This window comes from Cinclus cinclus, chromosome 28 (assembly GCF_963662255.1).
Source record: "Cinclus cinclus chromosome 28, bCinCin1.1, whole genome shotgun sequence".
Lineage (NCBI taxonomy): Eukaryota > Metazoa > Chordata > Aves > Passeriformes > Cinclidae > Cinclus > Cinclus cinclus.
Window position 1 is genome coordinate 2,012,729 of NC_085073.1, and position 22,238 is coordinate 2,034,966.

General features: G+C 53.4%; 1 protein-coding gene across 14 annotated transcripts in view; it reads right to left on the reverse strand.

Moving 5' to 3' along the window:
- The window catches only part of TCF3 (transcription factor 3), an 83,209-nt gene extending 62,911 nt beyond the window's left edge, over positions 1 to 20,298 (reverse strand). For 13 of the 14 annotated variants that reach the window (XM_062510051.1, XM_062510049.1, XM_062510048.1 and 10 more), the window contains exons 1-2: positions 18,005 to 18,767; positions 10,883 to 10,955 (exon numbers count right to left, since the gene is read on the reverse strand). In XM_062510051.1, coding sequence (XP_062366035.1) covers positions 10,883 to 10,955; positions 18,005 to 18,079 — 148 coding nt within the window. In that variant the 5' untranslated portion in view covers positions 18,080 to 18,767. Of the gene's footprint in view, positions 1 to 10,882; positions 10,956 to 18,004; positions 18,768 to 20,140 lie in introns of those variants that run through there. The other variant, XM_062510041.1, reaches the window with a different exon arrangement.
- Between the last annotated feature and the right edge of the window lie 1,940 nt (positions 20,299 to 22,238).

Below are 22,238 nucleotides of genomic sequence, written 5' to 3' on the forward strand. Positions count from 1 at the left end.
CAGTTTCACATTGAAATTCAGCTGGACTTTCAAATGCAAATCCGAGGAGAAGAGCAACATATGGTAGAGGTTAGTGCGTATTTTTCCTAATTAGATGGCAAACTGCTGCTTTGTATAACAATGTTAACAGGGCAGGAGGAGCCTTTGCAAGGAGACCACATCACTTCAGAATGAAACGTCCCAGAAAGCAGAAGGGGCCCAGGCCACCCCCACTCTCAGGGAAGGTCATGCATTCACTGCCATCAGGATGGGTTTTGTCACTCGTCAAAAGTGAGATTTGTCCCCCCAGCTTGGGAAGGATGAGGCAGAAAGAGGGGGGATTGGCAACACTAGTCATCCCAAGGCTTGTCCTGAAGGACTTTGGCTTCTTCCAAGTCAAGTTGTCCCCTGGGGCATCCCTGGATGCCACACACACACCTGGGAGGGTTTTTTGGGAGGGGAAATGTTACCAGCTCCTCACCCCAGGGGCCAGGGATGAAGGAAGGATGGGCAGAAAATGCTTCAGAACTCCCTGAGAAGGGGAGGGACAGCTCTGCTTTGAGCAGTGCCCAGCAGCCACCACCAAACCTGACCCAGGAGAGGCAGATGCCACCACCAGAGGTGACTCCAGAGCTTGCTGTCCACATCCACTGCCCTCAGACAGGAGACAGGAAGCATCACCCACTTTCCTGGAAGGTTATTCCCAGCTAGGACAAGTCAAGGTTGATAGATTACTTGCCCTGCTTGGTCTGAAAAAAGCCATCTCCTCCTATCCCTGTATGCTGGAGGCTGCCCTCTCTCCCAGCCTTTGCCCCAGAGGCTCTGATACGAAGCTCATTCATTTATTTTCAGTCCCTGTCTAACCAGGCAAACTCCCCTGCTAGAAAAAGCTTATGCCACATTAACTTCACCTCCTTCTTACTCCTGATGCAATCCCCAGCTAAACTTTGAGGAAGACGTTGCCTGAGGTCACTCTGGAGGTGGGGATGTGCTTCCCAGGGTTCACAGGCAGATGGACAGTGTTCTTTAGATTTTTCTCCCTGCTGGCTTTGGAGCTGGGCTACCTGGCGAGTTAATTGAAAAATTCAGGATTAAAAAATGAGGGCAGCCCTGAACTGCCTCTTTCCCTTCTTTACTGGGGGAGTGAGGCACTGGAAGCAACTTCCCTCCAGGAACATTAATAAGGGCAGGGAGAAAAGCATCCAAACTGGCACTGCAGAAACTCTCAAAAGCTGAACCAAGAAATCTCCTCTTACAGCTCAGATTTTGTCTTTCTGATGTTTGATCAGATGTACTTCCACCCTGCAAGACAGGGACAGACAGACCAGGATCTCTGCAACCAACTGGAAAAACTTCCATCCTCCCCCAAACCTGAGGCAAATCTCTGTTTGGATGGCAAAGACAGGATGGCCACAGTGGCTGCTCCTGGGAAGGACACACCTGGGGACCCTGCCATCAGTTTGAATCTTGCCCAGGGGTTGGATCCTCTAGCAGAAAAACCCCAAACAGTGACAAACCTGTGGGCACAATGACATCTTTGGGCACTGCTTTGCTGTGATGGGGGGTTGGCCTGGTCCCCACTCCCTGGGGAGCATTGTGGAGGTTCTATCCCCAGTCTCTCTCCCCAGATGGGCTCTCTGCTGTCACACAGCCCCTTTTTGGGACCATGAGAGCTTCATGCATGGCTTGCCTCAGGTGATCCTTGATTCTCAGCTGTGCTCCCAGGCCCCTGTACAATTACACATTCAGCACCACAATGTATTTCAAACTGTATTTCATGCCTCATTTAGCAACAAAATTAATTAAACTCCAAGTCACCACTGAAGGAGTGCAGCACCTCTTCCCTCTGTGGGTGCATAACTCAATTTGTTTAGGCTAATGTGCTAATCAAAGCTTGCCAGGTATTTGGGGACCTCCTGGCAGAAAGGGCTCTGAAGTGTGCACAGGCCTGCCACCAGCCTCTGAAAAAGCTCCGATTTCCTAAAATGCAATTCCTCCTCCACCAGCACCAGGACCCTGCAGTCAGGCAAACATAACATGTCATGGGTCTGTGGGTCTGGGAGCTGCCCACTAGCCGGAAATCACAGAATCCTTGAATATTCCGAGCCAGAAGGGACCCAGAGGGATCATCTGTGCAGCCACTGTCCCTGCCCAGACACCCCAACAATCCCACCCTGAGCATCCCTGAGAGCGGTGTCCAAACGCTCCTGGAGCTCTGGCAGCCTTGGGGCCAGGACCATTCCCTGGGGAGCCTGGGCAGTGCCCAGCACCCTCGGGGGAAAGAAGAACCTTTCCCTGAGCTCCAGCCCAAGCCCTGACACAGCTCCAGCCCTTGCTGGGCTCCTGTCCCTGTCCCAGAGCAGAGCTCAGCCCCTGCCCCTCTGCCTCCCCTCGGGAGAAGGGGCACCAAGAGGATCACTGCCATCCAGGCTTCCCAAACTGGTCAGGTTGAAGCTGCTGCATTGATCCAGCTGGGCTTGGGAATGTGCCAGGGAAAACCCAGCAACCACTCCTGACACTGCTGGAGTCCCTTGTCCTGGCCACACAGAGACCGGTGGGCAATTCAGTGCCCCCACTCCCAGCTGTTTGGAGGTGCTGGGAGAGGGCAGGATATCCCAGGCCACACAGATGGGAATCCAACAGGCAGACAGAACCAGAGAATGATTAGAGTTGGAAGGGACCTTAAAGCTCATTCCATCCCCTTCCATGTGCAAGGACACCTTCCACCATCCCAGGGTGTTCCAAGCCCTGTCCAATCAGACCTTGGACACTTCCAGGGATCCAGGGCCTCACCACCCTCCCAGGGAACAATTCCTTCCCAATATCCCATCCAGCCCTGCCCTCTGGCAGTGGAAGCCATTCCCTGTGTCCTGTCCCTCCATCCCTTGTCCCCAGTCCCTCTCCAGCTCTCCTGGAGCCCCTTCAGGCCCTGCAAGGGGCTCTCAGGTCTCCCTGGAGCCTGCTCTTCTGCAGGTGAGCACCCCCAGCTCTTCCAGTCTGGCTCCAGAGCAGAGTGGCTCCAGCCTTTGGAGCATCTCCACGGCCTACTCTGGAATTGTTATTGATGTGGATAAACTTTTTGACATCTCTGAGACAGCTCTACTATCCCTACACCCACCACTGGCTCCCGCTTGGCTCCCTCCCTTCCCATAATGGAAATGGCCCTGAGTGAATCCCTCCATCCTGCACCTGTAGCAGGGAGCACAGGCTGGGCAGAAGTGAGGAGGATCCTCTCCAGGCCACCAAGACAACAGAGACAACAGTCTCTGACTGTCTCTCTCAGACAAAAGGAGCCAGGTATTTATAGTGTCCTTCAGTTGTGTGCATTGGGGCATGTAGTGACAGCTGAGAGGTGAGGCATTCCAGAGTTAACAAAATAGTACTTTGCAATAAATCCACCCCTTAAGACACCCATTTATTGACTCTAATTAAAAATAATACTACTAATAATTGAAGTTTGAGTGTCACTGCACACAACCATTAACAATGGAGATGCACCAGGCCCAGGAGCTGGTCACACATGGGACACGTGCTGCAGCAGGGCACCCCACAAGGCGTGAGGAATTGCAAATTAACAGCAGCCAGGTCCAGCAGCAACACTTGCCAGACCTGCTGGGCCCCTTCCAAAGCCATCTCTCCCCTTTGGAAAGGGCACAACAAGCGTGGAAGGCTGAGCCAGTGTGTGCTGCTTGGGCAGCCCTGGGTTGGAGAAGGATTAGAGGTGAACTCAGGCAGAGCTGCACCAAATGCCAGAGTCCTGCCCTCCAGAGACCACCTAAGAGCTTGGAATGGAGATGAGAGCCCTGAGGAACAAGGCAGTGACAGAGGGAATTCACAGAATCCCAGAATGGTTTGGATGAGAAGAGATTTTACAGCCCAGCCCATCCCATCCCATCCCACCCCACCCCACTCCCTGCCATGGGTAGGAACACCTTCCACTGTCCCAGGTTGCTCCAAGCCTGTCCTGCCTGGCATGGGACACTTCCAGGGATCCAGGGGCAGCCACAGATGCTCTGAGCACCCTGTGCCAGGGTCTCCTCACCCTCACAGGGCAGAATTCCTTCCCAATATCTAAGATGAACTTACTCCCTTTACTTACTAATTGCTGCTCACCAGCTCCTCTCATTAAAAACAGGGCAGTGCCGGAGCTTGTACCTGTTCTTTTAGAAGGTGCACACCAAGCCCAGATTCCCCTCAGACTTTTTACACAAGACACAGCTGATCCCATCAGGGTCCCTGGAGCAGGCACAGCCTCGCTGGTACAGAACTGCCTCATCCAGGGGAGGAAAGAACCGTGCCAGGAAGAGAGCCCTGCACTGCTTCAGCAATTCTGGCAAAGTTAAAACTGTGCTTAAACAAGGTCTGTGGCAAACTGGCAGTTTCTAAACAAAAGCTGTCACTTATCTCAGTACAGCTTTGGCTCTGGCACCCCCAGCATACTCTGTACTCTTTCCCAGTTAAAGATCTTAAATCCAGTCAGAGGGATTCTTCTCCAAGTTGGAGATGAACAAAGAAACCCCAAAAGAACCCCCCAAAACCTTCCCTTGAAAACATGCACCCTTCACTCCTTAAGTTAAACACACACTGAGACAGAGACTGGGTTATATTTGCCTCTCCCCAGCTGCTAGAGGAGCCCTGAGCCCCTGCCAGAGCATCCCCACAGCACTGTCACCATGTCCCTGCTCTTCCCAGACTCCCTGCTCGTGTGTCCATTAGAAACCAGTTGTGCCTCTGGCAGGACAGGTCACCGTCACTCCCAGTAGTGAAATAAATTCAAGGGGAAAAAAATAATTGCAAGAAAGCGAGAGCCCTTCATATTTCAAGGCCAGGTTGGACAGGGCTTGGAAAAACCTGGGACAGTAGAAGGTGCCCCTGCCCATGGTAGGAGATGGAATGAGATGGGCCCAAATCATCCTGGAATTCTGTTTCAACATCACTGCAAAAGCCCAGGAGAAACATCTGTGCATGTGGGGAAGCCCTGGGAGCAGGTGCATGCACCCCAGGTCACGAGGATCAGAGATAGGGTGTGGCCCTGGATTAAGGCACACAGGTGTGAGGACCTTCCCCTGCCATTTGTTGCCCCAAACATGTTATTTCCTGCCAACCTGCACTCCCTACCCCCAGCTTTTGGGCCCTCCAACTCTTCTTCCAGACCTTGCTTTCTAGATCCTGGTAAATGGGATGTGCCCCATGGGACAAACAGGGAGCAGAATGGGGAGAGGGAGGAGAACAGGAGCTTGCCAAAGGCAAAGACAAAACCAAAGCAGAAAGCCCGACTGGCACAGAGGAGATGGACCTCACTGAGTGTCCAGGCTTTGTTACCAGCAGGGTGGGGTGGAGCACACAAGTGTGTCCCTGACATACCTGGAGCACCCTCCTTCATCCCCTGGGCTCTGCCAGCAGCAGGAATGGAAAGGCTCCAGCGCTGTGGAGAGCAGGGGGTGCAGGGAATGTATTTGGAGACAAATGAGACTGCACAGCTTTGTGAGCTGGACTTGGCCATGGCAAGGCTTTTCCAAGGAATCCCAGAATGGTTTTTTACAGCTCATCTCCTTCCAAACACCTGCTGTGGGCAGGTTCACCTTCCACTATCCCAGGCTGCTCCAAGCCTTATCCAACCTGGCCTGGGACACTTCCAGGGATCCAGGGGCAGCCACAGCTGCTCTGGGCACCCTGTGCCAGGGCCTGCCCACCCTCCCAGGGAACAATTCCTAATTCCCAATATCCCATCCAGCCCTGCCCTCTGGCAGTGGAAGCCATTCTCTGTGTCCTGTCCCTCCATCCCTTGTCCCCAGTCCCTCTCCAGTTCTCCGGAAGCCCCTTTATGCCCTGCAAGGGCCTCTCGGGTCTCCCTGGATCTTTCTTTTCTCCGGGTGAACACCCCCAGCTCTTCTTTGATTTCCTTTGATAATGGCTAAACAGTAACATTTACTTTGAAACAAACGGTCACACCAAGGGCCTGGCAAGTGAATTTTTCTGCTTTGCCTTTTTCAGTTGTGGTGGCTTTGTGTTTGGTGTGTTTGGTGACAGTTTGCACGGGCACGCCGCTAAAACACGCAGCCCAGATCCCAAACTCGAACGGGAAGTGCCAGTTCTAAATATCAAGTCCCATATTGCACACCTCATGTCTGCCTTTCATCATCCATCAAAATAGCAAGCGGAGCCCAGCACTCCCACTTCAGCATAAGCAAAACATGTGGGAACTCGAGGCAGTTAGTAGGAAAACGTGATACAGCCTTGCTAATAAAAGCTCCTGCTTTCCTCACTATGGAAAACAGTTGCAAATGGGTTTCTGCAGCCTGGGACTCAACTGCTGACAGCATGGCAACAGAAACGCTGTGCTTGGCTCTTCCCAGCCCTGCCGGCCGTGGCGTCCTGCAAACCACCCAGCTCCAGGAGCAGAGAGGAGCCCAGCACCATCCTGCTGCACCAGACCCTGCCCATCCTGCTGGGAGCTTCCCAATACAGGGCTGCCTGCACACTCGAAATAATTAAACCTTCAAACAGCTCCCCCATAGCACCAATTATAGAGACAACCCCAGCTTTCATAGAATTTATGACTCTTGGTGCTGTTGCCACAGGTATCCAAGTTTGTGTGTTGTTTAAAGTGAGTTTCAAAGGGGATCCGGGCTCTCCTCCCTCCAGGGAGAATCCATTTGCTTTGTTAACCAGACTATAACTTAAAATTTGTTACAAGCACCAGCTTGTAACCCTTTGAAAAACTCCCTGCTTCACCAGCTTCAAATGGACTTGATGAACTTCCCCCGATCAAAGCAATTCCCTCACAGGGAGCCTCAGCTCCGGAGCAAGGAAGCGCCCAACTCGGGGGTGGGAATCACAGCATGGGCCAGGAGAGGACTCTCCTTCCCAAACCCACTCGAGAGCCCAAGCAAAGAGCCCAACCCACTTTGCTAGCACAAAGCATGAAGGAAAAGGCACTTAATGCTGAATTAGCTTTTTTAAAAGGGGATAAAAAGAAAAAAAAATAGCAGAGATTTTTCTTGTTGAGAGCAGAATAATTTGTCAGCAGGAGACCCCATGCCTCCCATCCCATCAGGACCCCATAGTCCTGGCAACCCACACCATTTGGGATGGGAAGTGAGATAGTTGCGCACCCTACACATTACCCACAGGTGGAAGTGCTGCTTGTGTGCTGCTCCAGGAGATGTTTTGCCTCACACAACCACATGTCTTAGGTTTATTTCCCTGCTCTGCAGAGCTCAAAACCCTTTGCTGGAGCAAAGGTGCAGCCAGCATGCACCAACCCTGCAGAGAACTCAGCAGCCACGAGGCCACAGCAGAACTCTGCTGCCTCTGGCTGCTCCCACTGCCTCGATGTCAATTAAAGTGGTCATTTCCATGTGAAATTCAGCCCCAGTGGTTTCCTGCTTGAGGCAGGGCTCAATGAAGAACTGGGAGGGAGCTTGCTGCAGCTCAGATTAGTCATTTACCAACTATGATAGGACAGGGGACACGCTTTGAGAGGCAAAGTAACAAACACTTTTTGGAGAGGGGACGGTGAACCCCTGAGACAACAGACACAGGCTGAGCACCCCAGCTAAAATAAAACCCCGGCAGCAAACAGCCCATGCTGGAATACACTGGCTGCAGCTCCCAGCCCCAGGAAGACCAACTTCCCGCAGTGACCTATATGTGCTATAAATGCTGCAGCCACGGGCTGGGTGACGTCAGCTCCATCCTTGTGGCAATTGTTGGGTCTCTCCTTGCCAAGAAAAGGCAAAGCGGAGGTGCTGAATTGTCCATGCGGTGGGGGAGCGAAACCAGCTCCTCCCCAGAGCATTTGAGGACAGAAATGAGGGAAATAGCAGCAGGGCTTAAAATAAAAGCAGGAGGCAAATAGGAAGGCAAAGGGATCTCGAAGCTGGAGGCTTTGCATGAACACTTTGAATTTTTCTGTCCTGGGGGAAAAAAAGGTGTTCCCTTGGTAAAGGGGCCACTGGAAGCTTGGCCAGCGCAGTTACTAGAAACATGGAATTGTTAAGATTGGAAAAGATCTTTAGTATGTTCGAGCCCAGCTATCAGCCCAGCACCATGTTCACCACTAAAGCATGCCCTCAAGTGCCACATCAACACCTGCCCTGAACACTTCCAGAGATGATGATTCCAGCACTGTCAATGGCTAGCAACACATCTGGTAAAGAAATTCTGAATTTGGGACAATTTTGTCACTGGGATTCCCTGTTTCAAATGCCTCTGCTCCTTTATTTACCAGTTAGACTTCGGATGCAAGAATCACATTTTGGCCAGGACTGATCAGTAAGTGCCTTGCTCCCTTTCCTCCTTACTTCTCTGGGAAGAAAAAAGCCTGGAGATAACAGCTCCTCTAGAGGAGAAAAAGAAAAACTGGACACTGCCCCAGCACTGCCACAAGGAGACGAGAAGAGGGGGATCATGAATTCCCATGTCCAACCCAATTACACCAACCCAGTGACAGGTTCCCATCCTGGGTGGGCAGAAGGATAAAACACCAATATTTCTGGCACACGAGACAACATTAGTTTGTTATCTTGAGGTTACCACAATAAGCGCAAATAAAGAGATCCTGGCACTGTGGTGCACAGCACCAAGCTGAGACTCAGACAAATCAGTGTTTGCTCCTCCTTTGCAGGCAGAGGGGAAATGCTGCACTGCCTTCGCTGCTGGTCCAGGCCCCTGACTTAGAAGTGCTTGGAACACATGTGGCACATTAAAGAAGCAGCCCAGGCCTTCCTGCATGGCAAGATTTAGGGTGATTACCTCCGAGTCCAGGTTATGGTGTGGCTATAAGGTGCTCTGCTCCCCCTGCAAGTCCAGATCCCCAAATCCAAGGACCATCTGCTCTCTACCCTCTGACTACATCAAGGTTAATGATGGCTCCACTTCAAATTTTGAGCTAGATGACTGCCTATGTATTGGAGGATGAACTGTCTTGGGGGATGACCAAGGCCAGGTTGGAAGGGGCTTGGAGCAACCTGGTCTAGTGGAAGGTGTCCCTGCCCATGGCAGGGGGTGGAAAAAGATGAGCTTGAAGGTACCTTCCAACCCAGAGCCTTCCATGATTCTGCAATTCTAATTAGTACCTGATTGCATCAGTGAATAAAGCTAAACCAACAATCTTTGAGAACAACCTCTTGCCATTTTCTAGGGCCTTGTTTACACACCTTGGATCCTTCTAACAGGCAGAGCACAGCCTTCTGCATGGCACAACTCGCTGATGTCTTACTTCAGTTATTCACCCCACCAGCAAAAAGACAAAGACGCAGGAACAGGGAGAAGTCCCAAAGCTGACATTTAGATGAAATTTGTCCCCTGATCTCCAGGTGAGGCCAAGCATGGCTGGCCAAGGGATAACTGCTGGTGGAGCAAAGTTCTTGCCCTACACCCAGCCCTGAGCTGCACTCCCAAGCCAGGATGCCCATGGCAGGATGAGGGAGCCTCTGCCATGTCCGAGGCTGGGACAGCAGGGATTGTGCAACGTTCCTCAGTGCAGTTGTATAACATCAGTGCTCTGTTTTTATGAACTGCCCTCAGTCAGGCTCAGAGCAGCAGCCCAGAGGAAGGGTGGTGTCACCATTTACCTTTCACTCACCCGAAAGAAAAAAAGAGGTGGGGGGAGAATCAAAGATTTGTTGTCGTTTGGGCTGGAGGGGGGTCCAGCTGTGCCCCAGGGCCACGCTCCAGCCTCTGCTCCTGGCCAGCACCACGGACCTGGCAGCGAAGGAGGCTCTGAGCAGGAAATGGATTAATGGGAGCCCCTGCACTGCTCTTCTCCCCCCAGCATGTAGCACGTCTTTTGTGGATTATTTTAACAGCACAAGGCGCACAAGGAACACTCACTGGAGAGATCAGCTTCCATCTGGGTTAACCCAAGAGTTTTCTCCCCTCCAATTTCCTCCAGCGCCCACTCAACAGCTTCCCTCCCTTCAAAAGTGTTTGCTCAAAGCCATCTTGACACACAGCTAAACAGCTCAGTCTGAGAGCATCACATTTGCCTGGTCCAGGAGGACAGGGCAGAGCCCCCATCCCACTGCTGCAGGTTCCCCAGTGCCCCACTGGGGCATCAAAGCTGCTCTCCAGAAATCCCAGCCCAGTCTCTGGGATGCCTCCCAGTGTCACAGCACATCCAGGAGTTTCCCTGCACAGCTAGAGCAGCTCAGGGCAGGGAAGGTTGAGTTTTAACCATCCACAAAGTGTTCAGCAAAAAGGGCAAATTAGATGAACTTCCCTCATGCCAGGGGCTGTGTGAGCCCTGCACAGAGCAGCTTCCCTGGGCATTAAAACTCTGGCCCAGCACTATCCAGAAATTCTCCACCTGAGCCTCAAACCAACCAGCACATTTTCAGCCTCCACTTGCAGCCACTTCTCCAGCCCTCTCCTCCTCACTGCCCTGCTCCCTAAACCCTTGGATGTCGGCATCCCTGGTCCCCTCTTGGCACCCTGGAGGGCTTTGCAAAATCCCTTTGGGAATGCTGAGATCCCACACAACAGAAGGGAGCTGTTTGAGGGGCTGCATGGAGCAGACCCCCAAGTAGACCAGGAACGAGCCACCACCAACCTGTCTTCAGAGGGGAACAGCAAAAGTCTTCCAGGGCAGTGCAGACACATCTAAGCAGCTTAGAGGTCAACCCTGTCTGCTTCCAGGCTCCTGGAGCAGTGGAACAACAACTTCCAGCTCAGGTAGCAACATCTTAGTGGGAGACAACTCAGCAAGAGCAGCATTGCCCACCCAGAGAACACATGGAGCAACAAGGAAACCATCCAGAGAAACAGCAGCAGAGCACCACCAGAAAAATACATCACCAAAATACAGAACCCCCTCCCCTATGGCATCTCTGGAACCAAATACAAATTTATTGCAAGAAACATTATGGAATAAGGGGAAAAACAAGTAAGATGACAGTACCTGATCCTCCAAACTGAGTGCTCCCAAGGGTCGTGGGTCTGTTTTTTCCATTAGCCACTGGCAAAGGAAACATCTAGAAAAACAAGGAGATGAGAAAGAAGGGAAGAGAAAAGAGATTTCAGTATGTTGGTTTTACTGTGCCATTGCAAAGGGGTCACACTGGGGGAGGGGAGGAGGGAAGGCAGTCCATTATTGATGCAAAAACCTTTTCTCATGTCCCTGCTCCATGGCTCAGGAGGGGCAGGAGGGAGCACAGCCCTGCTCTCACACATGCATCCCCATGTACCCAACCCCTGGTTCTGCAGGGGCAGTTGGAAACCAGCCAAGGAGCATCCCTGCTACGATCCAAACCAACAGTTTCATCCCAAAATTGCTCACCCTGGCTACAGGTGAACCCTGAGGAAAGGCCAACCCCATTCATAAAATGCCAGTGGGATAATGACAGCAAACCTATTTTATCCCTCACTATCCCAGCTCCCACAGGAGCCCTGATCCCATCCCACACCTCCAGCCATGTGCAGTGCCTGGGCAGCACGAGAGATGCCTGTGGGCCCAGCTGGCACGGGCAAGGGAGAGCTCACAGATGAGCCTCAACCTCAAGGAGCTGCTCTCACCCCCCTGCTTTGGGGGCTCCAGAAGCACCAGGACCTGACACAGCCCTGGGACCTGGGGAGAGGAAGCTGCTCCAAGGGCAAATATAGTTACTCATTATTTTAAAAATTAATGTATTTCAGAGAATTGGTTGCTCTGGGGACTTGTTTGCTCTATCACTGTAGCTTCATTATCACAACTGAGCCACTCCTGCCAGGAGCTTCCTCAAAAATACTGCATACCTCGTCACCTAACCTGTATAAATATTTTTAATAAAAGTTGGGAGAGTTTCAGAGGCTGCTATTTAATAATTTACATGCACCTGCGTGCAGTAGAAAAGAAAACTAATTCTCCTCCACACAAATGGAGCTCCAGCCAATAAAACAACTGGTGGGAAAATGCTTAGTGAATTAACATTTTAATATCCTTTTTCTACTCAAGATACTTTCACCACCAAGTCATTTGAATTTTTATTATTTTTAGCTTTGTAATGTCTGAGTAACTCAAAAGTTTAATGCTTTGAAGATTAAACAATGCAATGGCACAAGAGCCTACAGAAAGGCGGCGTTTCATGCCCTGACATAGCTGATGTCTGGCTGTGGTCAGAAACATTCCTTTGTACAGAACCGTCTGCCCAGCTTTGTTTTCACAAATGCTGGGGAGGAGAAAAATCCCAACAAAAAACAGTTAATGTGGTAGAGATGCAAAGAGAGCAGTTAAGGAACCAACTGCCATTCATAAAGAGCACAATTTTGGGATCATATATATGCATGTGTAGGGTGTAGGTGTTTTATACACGATTTAAATGATGGTGTAAACAGTGCTAAGTGTTCACCCGGCAGCCTGCGCACACCTGCCCTCACCTGCCTGCCCACGGCCCCCTGGTCCCCTCAGATGTGCCCCGAGGCTGCTGCTCACCCCAGGGGCTCCCGAGGTGTTTGGGGTGGCCCAGCAGCCCCAGCATCGGATAAGCTTTGTTTCCTCAGGAAGTTGGGCTAGAAAATAAAAACAAACCCCAAAGACTGCAGCTCACCTTCCTCTGCACCACTGCAGGGCTTCCCTGTGCCCCCTCCCTCTTGCAGGGCAGGAGGGGGTTCTGCAAACATCTTCAAAAGTGCTGAAAATGGAACTTATGTGGCTGATCCCACCCCAGCTGTGCTCACCCCCTCTCCTCAAGGCAGGGAAGAAGATTGAGCTCAAACTTCATTTTTGCTAAGTGGCAAGGGGCAGGTCTGCATATGTGAGCAGGAGGATAGGGGTGCACTATGAGCTGACCAGCAAAAAGCACACTCACATATACAAAACAAAACAACAAAAAAAAAATCCCCAAATCAAACCAAAAACAAAACAAGAAACCACCCCAACCAACCAACCAACAAAATTTTTTTTAAAATATCACTGCTGGCTCTTTTCATGAGCACTTCTGCTCAGCACTTGCTGAGGCTGAGAAACCCAAGGTTTAAGCAGCAAACTCGAGCGGAGAAAAGGAACAGTCTTGTTCCACTGTGCACCCAGCACCTTCTGCAGAACAGGAGGAGGGTCCCCCCCAGGACAGCGATGTCCAGCACCCCCAAAACCCCTCCCTCCTCCAACTGCTTGGAGAGAGATTTTGAAGCTGATGCAATACCTTCCTACTCTCCCTCCCCAGGGGATTTAGGAGTCATGGACCCCTTCTTGCAGCAGGGCAAGTGGAGATGCTAAAGCACGGAACCCTGGAATACCCTGAACTGGAAGAGACCAACAAGGACTACCAGCCCAGCCCCTGTCCCTGCCCAGACACCCCAACAATCCCACCCTGAGCATCCCTGAGAGCGGTGTCCAAACGCTCCTGGAGCTCTGGCAGCCTTGGGGCCGGGACCATTCCCTGGGGAGCCTGGGCAGTGCCCAGCACCCTCGGGGGAAAGAAGAACCTTTCCCTGAGCTCCAGCCCAAGCCCCCTGACACAACTTCATGCTGTCAAAAAAGGGTGAGGGGGAGCAGGGAACCTCGGGTTACCCCTTCACACTTATCACTTGCCAACCCCAGGAGGTGTTTTGGGTTTTTTCTTGCTCCCAGCCTCTTTTTCCACTGTGGTGTGGGCTGAAGCTGCCCCGAGGAGCCCGGCACAAGTCATACATGAAGTGCCTTTGCCGGCGTGTGTCACTCAGAGGCAAAGTTCATCCACCCACTGCAAATTTCCTTTCTGCTTTTAAATGCTGCTTTAAAAATAAACTCGGGGGAGGGAGGAGATGAACCAAAGCTGGCACCTACCAGGGGACCCAGGCATTGAGGAAGGACCCAGGCATGAGCTCTCAAGAGTTGTAACTGGGTCATTACTTGGCCTGTGTTAGATTTGAATAATGTAGATTTAAACGGTTATGTAAAATCCCCTATCTTAAGTCACTATATTTGGTTTTCAAGTCCTATCTCGAGCCTACCTGAGAGCCGACAACAACTTCTGCATCCCTCCTAGCTTAATTTCCACCCCTCCCAAAGAATTTATTCTCCCTCCATTTCACCCCGGGTAAAAGAGGCTAATCCACAGCATGGGAAGATCCAAATGCTTGCACCCTCCCCTGAGGAGGTTATAGCCAAGAGACCCCACTTCATACAGCAAACTCCTAAGGAAGAAATGGAATTTGCCAGAAATGAGGAACATCAAGCAGCATTTCATTTATTGTGCACATCTAGAAGCACATCTCTTTTCAAATTAAATCAGTGCTCACTCACTCTCCTCTCCCACCTGACAAACTCCAGGCTGAAAAAACCTCTGGCCTGAACTCCAAACCTGAAATCTATTTTGCAGCATGGAAAGTATCCAGCTGCTAATTTGGGAAGAAGAGAGAATTTGACTCAAAGTACATTGCCAGCAGAACATTTTATACATGTTCATTTAAGACAGACCTTCCTGACTACAGCCCCAAATGCCCACTGTGTGTGAATTCAAACTTTAAACTCAACAACTGCTTCACTCTGAACAAAACTCAGAGTTTTATCATGGAAATGCAGGTGCTGAGCCTTGGCAGGAGCAGGGCACAGCTTCAGCATCCTCCAGCAGAGTAGCAGGAGTTGCTCCAGCCCTGCTTGCTGCCAACAGTTTGGCTCCCACCCCCGGATCCGGGGCCGCAGTCGCGAGAGCCGCGGTGCAGCGGGAGCAGCCGCGGGCGCAGCAATGAACGGCAGGTCCTGTGTGACTGCTCAAGCCCCTGCCCACCCCGCACCGAGCCAGAAACCCCCTCTGCCAGGCAGCATATGGTTAATACTCTGCTAATAATCATGGCTGTTAACAGCACCTCACTCCTGCCAGAGTCCCTGGCTGGCACTAGCACGCAGCCGCTCCCAGCTCGGCTGCTGCTCAGTGCCGCCAACACACCCGGGGCTGCTCTGCTCCCCTGTCCCCTGCCTGGGGTGTCCTCATCCTTCAGAGAAGCCCAGCACAGCCAGGACACCTGTGTGGCACCGTCCCACTGCATACCAGCGCTAGCACAGATGAGACACTGCCTGGGATAACCAGTAACCATGAGAAATCCCAGAATCCTGGAATACCCTGAACTGGAAGGGATTCACAAAGATCATCCAGTCCCTGTCCCTGTCCCTGCCCAGACACCCCAACAATCCCACCCTGAGCATCCCTGAGAGCGGTGTCCAAACGCTCCTGGAGCTCTGGCAGCCTTGGGGCCGGGACCATTCCCTGGGGAGCCTGGGCAGTGCCCAGCACCCTCGGGGGAAAGAAGAAACTTTTCCTCATACCCATGCCCTTGTGGTTGAACACCTCAAAACAGCACAGGCCAAGGACAGCTCCCTCCATACACAGCCTGTGCCAGTCAGGCTAAGCTGCAAAGCCTTGCAGCCACCAAAGCCCAGCCTAATCAATAGGCTGAGCTGCCCACTCAGGCCTATAGGCAGGATGCTTTTTCAAAAGCTCCTCTCCAGATTTGCCAGCCCATCTGGGCCTGATGCCAGGGAGCAGTGGTGAAGGCAAGCTTACAAATTACCTGCACTTTGGGGCAATTAGAAAAGGCAATTTATCTGGGGGTAGAGGTAAATGTCCTGCCATGCACACCCCAAAGTATCACTGGGCCTTTCCTTTGATGCCTCACTTACAGATTCCTTCAATTTTTGCCCTTTCTGGCAAATTACAGTGGCACAAAGCGTTTGGTGAGTGCTTTGGAGTTCAATATCTACTTAATGGATTTATTTAAGAGGGGATGAGTCTCTTCTAACATGACTGCAAGCCCAGTTTGCAACATCTCACACAATCCTGTCATTCACTGACCCTGGGAAATCATGGCAAGCCATGCCACTCCCTTAGGGCCTTAAAATTCCCTCCCTGCACAGCAAAACACAGTGCAGGGCTGGACCACAGACTGCTGGGGCTGAACACATTTTCCCTAGAAAAAAGGAATCAAAATACTGATCTGAAGCAAATGCATCCAGCTGCTCTGAGTATCTCTACTTTTCCCTCCCCTTTACTCCCCTGGAAAGGATTACTGAACCAATGCTCCACTCCTGTTTATACAAATTAAAATATAAATACACTTGAAAGAGCGAGCTTTGTGGTCAAAAATCCTGTATCCCAAGGATATAGGGAGAGCACACCATGGAGCGCCTCTTCAACAGACCCATCGACTGTCTAGGAAGCTTTTTTATTTCAGCTCCTCGTCCTTGAGGAGAGATGTTAATATTCCCTTTATGCAAAGTGAGGAGAAGGGAGTGCGGAGATGAGGGTTTGTGAAACAGAGCTGGCTGCAGTCCAGGCTGCACTGGAGTCCATGGGCCAACAGATCCTGCAGGGAATGGCTTCGAGTCATTTGCTGGCAAATGACATTTGCAGGCCCTGATGCTGTGAGCAGCTACCCCCAGCACCAGCCTAGGAAGAGCACAGGATGAGTTCTGTTTTTCCCAGAGTTACGCCAGTGGAAGAGCATTGAATCCAAATTTAACCTTTTTGGTGTAGATTCACCTCCAATGACAGAAACATTTGTGTACAGAGGGACCAGGTCAAGACTCCTCCTGGGAATACAGCTCTAGGCATGCAAATGAGGATGGTTGGTTAAATCGGAAAATAAAGTCTTGGGTTTTTTTAAAGTTCTAAATGGTGAATGGGATTTGATTTTTTTCTTCTCCAAAGAGGAGAAAAAGTGAAGTGGGAGATGCTGCAGCCCCTCTCAGGGAGCAGGTTCTGGGTTACTGACCCAAACGGCAGTGGATGGAAAGCCCCAGGGCTCCTGACAACCTGCAGGATCTCTGAGAGGGACAAATAACCACAGGAAGCCTTGAACAGATTCCTGGTTTTACAGGGACATCACTGCAGCCCCTGTACTCACTTTAAAACATTCTACCAGAAAAGCCCATTACCAGCAATTTAACAGAACCAGCCTCCCAGTAGATGTATGAAACTGGGAAAACTGGGCTTCTCCTGCAGGAGAATTGCTCTTGGGGGACTGAGAGATCGCCTGCCCTGACCCCCTCCAGCACAGAGCCTTGTCAGGACAGGCACAACCCCCCAGCTGTAGAAAAAGGTTTTTTTCCCGGGGCTGAACTTCAGCGCGTGAATGCAGAAAAGTGGATGAGCCTCAGCACTTCCACAGGTATCACATCCATTGGGACAGCAGGTGACCCTAGCTCTGCCACCACTTTTTGTCCCTTCTCCTCCAAGGGGCAGGAACAGCAGCCCAGCAGGGCTGTGAGCTGGGTGACCTAGGCTGGGGTGACTCTCATGGCCATCCCCCCTCCTGGAGCTGTTGTTTCTATCTCTGCAGCACGTTTGCTTATCTCGACAGCAAGACACACGCTTTGAGTGCCATGAGGGTGCAGCACACAACAGAGGAACCAAACAGACAGTTATTTGCCTTTGAACACCGCGAGTCACCTGCCAAGGAGAAACAGCACCGCTGGCAGTGCTACAGTAGGATGTGCCAGGGACTAACCCTGCTCTGCTGTGACTAAAGGGACTTCTCCTCCCTCGGAGCTGTGCACACCCTTCAGGGGGAACTCTTAGGTCCTGTTTCTTTGAAAATAAACAGCTCCTAAATGCAGCTCAAGGTTTCCAGGATACAGAAGAGCAGAGCATGGGGAGCACAAGTGTCCAACTCCTGCAAAAATAATGTGCTGGAGAGCTTGGACACATTTCAAACTGTGACAAAATAATCTGTGGGAGCAAAAGTTTAATAGTCTGGATCTAGGGAGAGGAAAAAAGCTTGATTAATCAGCTACTGAAGTTACATCTCTGCATGGCTGCAGAAACAGTCACACAGTGAGCATTTAAACAGAGAACACACAATTCTATTAATTCCCCCAAAATTTCCCATCCAGAAAAGAAACCTTGAGAAAGCCTTTCCTGCGAGGGAACAACACACATTTGAGGGGAAGAGGGGAGAGGAGGGGCAGAGGCTTTGCTTTAACTTGAAAATAAACAAGTTGCAGCACATGTGCACGCACACAAACACGGCACATCTGAAACCCATCATGTCCAATTTACAGGCTCACATTTCCTCCCCTGTGCAGCTCCCAGCCCCGGGGCTGTGCAGCCCCCCGGCCGCGCTCGCTCACCATACTGAAGTCCAGCAGGTCACTGAGCTCTTTGTCTGTCCCAACTGCAGCCATTCTCTGCTGCTGCTGATTCATATTCCCACAGACTCAACAGTGGCAGTCCTGGAGAAAGCGAGGGGGAGGGGAGAGAGATATTTTAATGACTACAGCAAACTACCCACCCCATTGATGAATATTTTTAAAAAGACAGAGCGGAGGGGCAAGAAAAGAAAAACCCTGAGTGCGTCTGCAGTATCCAACTCTGGGGCCAGAGCACAGTCGGAGTCCTCACGCAGCACCCAGCGGCAGGAACAAGCGTTCTATTGACCAGACACACTTGTATGTTAGTTTTTTGCTGCCAATTCCACTAGTTCAGGCCAATTCTGTTTCTGGCGTGTGGCAAATGAAGGGGGGAAAAGAAAAAAAAAGGGAAAAAAAAAGAGTCAACTCATTTATCAAAGGGTTCAGGCAAGTTATCACTCAGGCGCTTGTCTGGCTTGGCTCGCCCCCTCGCCTTCCCCCACACTTGCTCCCCGCAGGAGGCTCTCTTGTCCTTGCCGAGTTTTGTTTAAAAAAAAAAAAAAAAAAAAAAAAAAGTCTGATGTTACAGCTCTTTCCTTCGGGTCGCGGAGCACCTGCAGCTGCTTTTTCAGGGGCTGTGTTTGGGGATGCCCAGCCAGGCCGTGCTCAGTGAGAACTGAACCTCTCCACTCCCAAAAGGGACTGGTAACAAAAAAAATCTTGTTTTCGGAGTGTTTTTGCAAAAATAAAGCCCTCCAGGCAACCTTACAAGATAGGTAAATATTATTCTTCCTAATTTTACAGATTATTTTTTTCAAAAGGGAGACTGATCTTTTTGGCCAGCTTGCTATGATAGAAAAATATTTCTTTGGGAGGGAGGAAGAGAAGCCTGGGATGAGATAAAAGATTCCTTTTTTTTTCTGCCTTTTTTTTTTTTTTTAGGAACTCATTCATGGTTACAAAGGGCATCTGGCCAATAAATTTAACTCATTAATCGTAAGGTTAAGAAAAAAAGAAGAAAGGAAAAAAAAAAACCTCCACACGATCTAAAAAGTGTTTGTAGGCTCAGCCACTACGTTTCAATGAAGTTTCATTAAAAAAAGGCTGAAATCAGCCCAGCATGTAAAAACCTTCACCACTATAAAAAAAACAGCCCAGGAATTTTATTTTTTTTCTCATTTTCTTTGAAAAGCCTTTTTTCAAAATGTCATCAGTGCATCTGGTCAGTGTTTTTAAAGCCACTTTCCCAACCTTCTGCCCCGGTGTCTCAAGTGGGGCTGGGGGACCACGGAGAACCCGTGGAAGTAGGGACGGAGGTAGGGAGGGAAGAGGGTACATCTCTTCCCAGCCCCCCAAACACCGCACCCCCGAGACACCCAGGGAAAACGTGAACAAAACCCTTGGCCGCCCCAAAGCTAGGCTGGGGGGGTTATTTTTATTTATTCTACGCACACTTTCTGACACCACAGCAGTCCGCGCGGCCGGGGCGCTGGGCCGGGACCTCCTGCCAGATGTCCCCGGCCCGGACAAAGGCTTGGCTGCCCCGGGACGGGCGCGGGCCGGAGGTGAAGTTGTTCGCTGCCCCCCACCCCCGACCCCCGCGCCGTAGGGAGGGGGGTCCCGGCGGGCAGCCCCCGCCCAGACCGGGGAGCGCAGGAAGGCGAAGCGGCCCCCACGAGCCCCCTCCCTGCCGGGGGGTGCGAAGCCGAAGCAGCTGCCCCCGCGCTGGGTCCCGCGGCTCCGGCAGCCCCCGGCACGGTAAAGGGGCTCAGAGACCCCCGAGGGGGGCTGCGGCGGGCCGGGGACGGCCGGCGGGCTGTGCTCGGCTGAAGTTCGCAGCAGGACCGAGCACCGGGCACCTCTGCCCGGCGGGGACCCGCGCATCCCCTCCCGGTGGCCCGCACGCCCCCCCTTTCCCCGGCCCCGGCAAACTTTGCCGAGGGGACAATAGCGCCGAGCCCGTCCCGTCCCGCTTCGCACCCGCACCCCGAGCGCTCCGAGCCCAGCCACGCCGGCACCCGCAGCTCCGGCACCCCCGCGCTCGCAGCGCCGTGACCCCCGCTCCGCGCAGCCACGGGGCGGCACGGCCGGGTCGGCTGAGTTATTACTTTATTATTTCTACATTTTATTTTTTACCTGTTCCAGGCCCGGCGCGCCCGGGGCAAGGGAAGCGCATGAAGGGTGTCGGGGGTCCCGGCGGGGGCGGGGGCGGCCGCGGCGCCCAGGCCCGGGGGCGGCGGCGGCGCCTATTGTTCTCCGCCGCCGGCGGATACAATGTAGCGAAGCGGCGCGATCGCCCCGCACCGGGCGGCGCGTGCGCCCCGGCCCGCCCCGCGGCCCGGCCCCGCCCCGCGGCCGGCCGGGCCCTAACGCTGTTGCTGCTGCTGCCGCCGCCGGGGCTGCTGCTGCCGCCACCGCTCCGCCTCCCGCCGCTGTCCTGCTCGCCCGCCCCGCGGTCCCCACATAGTTCCCCCCGCAGCGGCGGCAGCAGCGACGACGTCTCGCCCCCCCCGCAGCCCCCCCCCCCCAGCCCGCCTCTGCCGCGTCCCCCGCACGCCCTCACGACTCGCGGCCGCACGCCCCGCCCCCGCCGTGTCCCTCCGCCGCCCGTACAGACAGCGAGGAAGCGGGAGTGGGGGGATACCGCCCCGCGCGCGCCTCGCGGCACCGGCACGCGCGTGGCCGCACCGGGGGCGGTGGAACTGGGGTGCGGTGACGCGGCGGGGGCACCGCCGTGCCGGGGACTATATTTCCTAGCGGAGGGATACGGATGTTCGGAAGCAGCGACGGTGACGACACGGGAGCTCCGCGAGATGGAACGATAAGGCAGCGAGACCTCGACCAATTAGGAGGCTCTGTTGTTGTGATTGGCAGGTGATCCGGCCACCGAGGGCGCGGACTGTCGTGGTCCCCGCCCACCGAGCGCGGGGGCGGGGCTCGGGGGCGGCCGCTGGTTGCCGTCGCCGCCCGCAGCTCCCGCCGAGGCGCCGACGGGGCCCCCGGCGGGGCAGGGCCAGGGTCCCTGGGGGTCCCGCTGCGGGAGTCCCCGCTCGGCAGCTGCTGCCTCGCAGCCGCCGCCCCCCCGGAACCCTCGCTGAGGGGCTGGAAGGCCCCGGGGGGATCTGCGTGGCCTGGGCGCGCCGCCCCCTCGGGGAGCCCCGGAAGGCACTTCCCGCGGCGCTGGGGCTGGCGGCCGGGGCAGCCGGGCTGTGGGGTCACCCGGAAAGGAGAGGCCTGGACCAGCCTGTGCGACTGCGAACCGGCCCCGGACGGGCCCTGCAGTGCAGCGGAACTGGGGCGAGAGTCCGTGTGTAACATCTTGGAGTCACCTCGGAGTGGGTTGAGATGGGGAGAACCCTCAAATTTCCTCTCGTTTCATCCCCTGCTGTGGACAGGGTCACCTTCCACTCTCCCAGGCTGCTCCAAGCCCCAATGTCCAACCTGGCCTTGGACACTTCCAGGGATCCAGGGGCACCCACAGCTGCCCAATACCCCATCCAGCCCTGCCCTCTGGCAGTGGAAGCCATTCCCTGTGTCCTGTCCCTCCATCCCTTGTCCCCAGTCCCTCTCCAGCTCTCCTGGAGCCCCTTCAGGCCCTGCAAGGGGCTCTCAGGTCTCCCTGGAGCCTTCTCTTCTCCAGGTGAGCACCCCCAGCTCTCCCAGCTTGTCCCCAGAGCAGAGGGGCTCCAGCCCTTGGAGCATCTCCGTGGCCTCCTCTGGACTGGCTCCAGCAGCTCCACGCCTGCCTGATGCTGTTCCCCAGGGCTGGGGGCAGCTCTGCAGGTGGGTTCTCACCGGAGCAGAATCTCCCCCTCCCCTTCTGCCCACGCTGGGGGCTCAGCCCAGCACAGGGGGGTTCTGGGGTCAGTGCCCATGGCTGGGGCAGGCTGAGCCTCTCCCCCACCAGCACCCGAAGTCCTCCCCAGGGCTGGTCCTGATCTGTTCTTTATTGAGCCTGTGCTTTTGCTTGGGATTGCCCTGACCCATGTGCAGAACCCTGCACTGAACTTAATGATTTTGGCACAATCCCACTTCTCCAGCCTATGTAGGTCCCTGTCGTTCCCCATCCCTTCTCTCCAGCATGTGACCCCACTACACAGCTCTGTGTCACCGAATGTCCTGGATCCCACTGTCCATGGCACTGATAGAGCTCTGCGCCTCCCCTCCTGTTTCCCTGCCCGCTTGGCCATTACAGCCCGGTGCTAGCAGTTGGAAGCAGCTGGCAGGTGCTTGG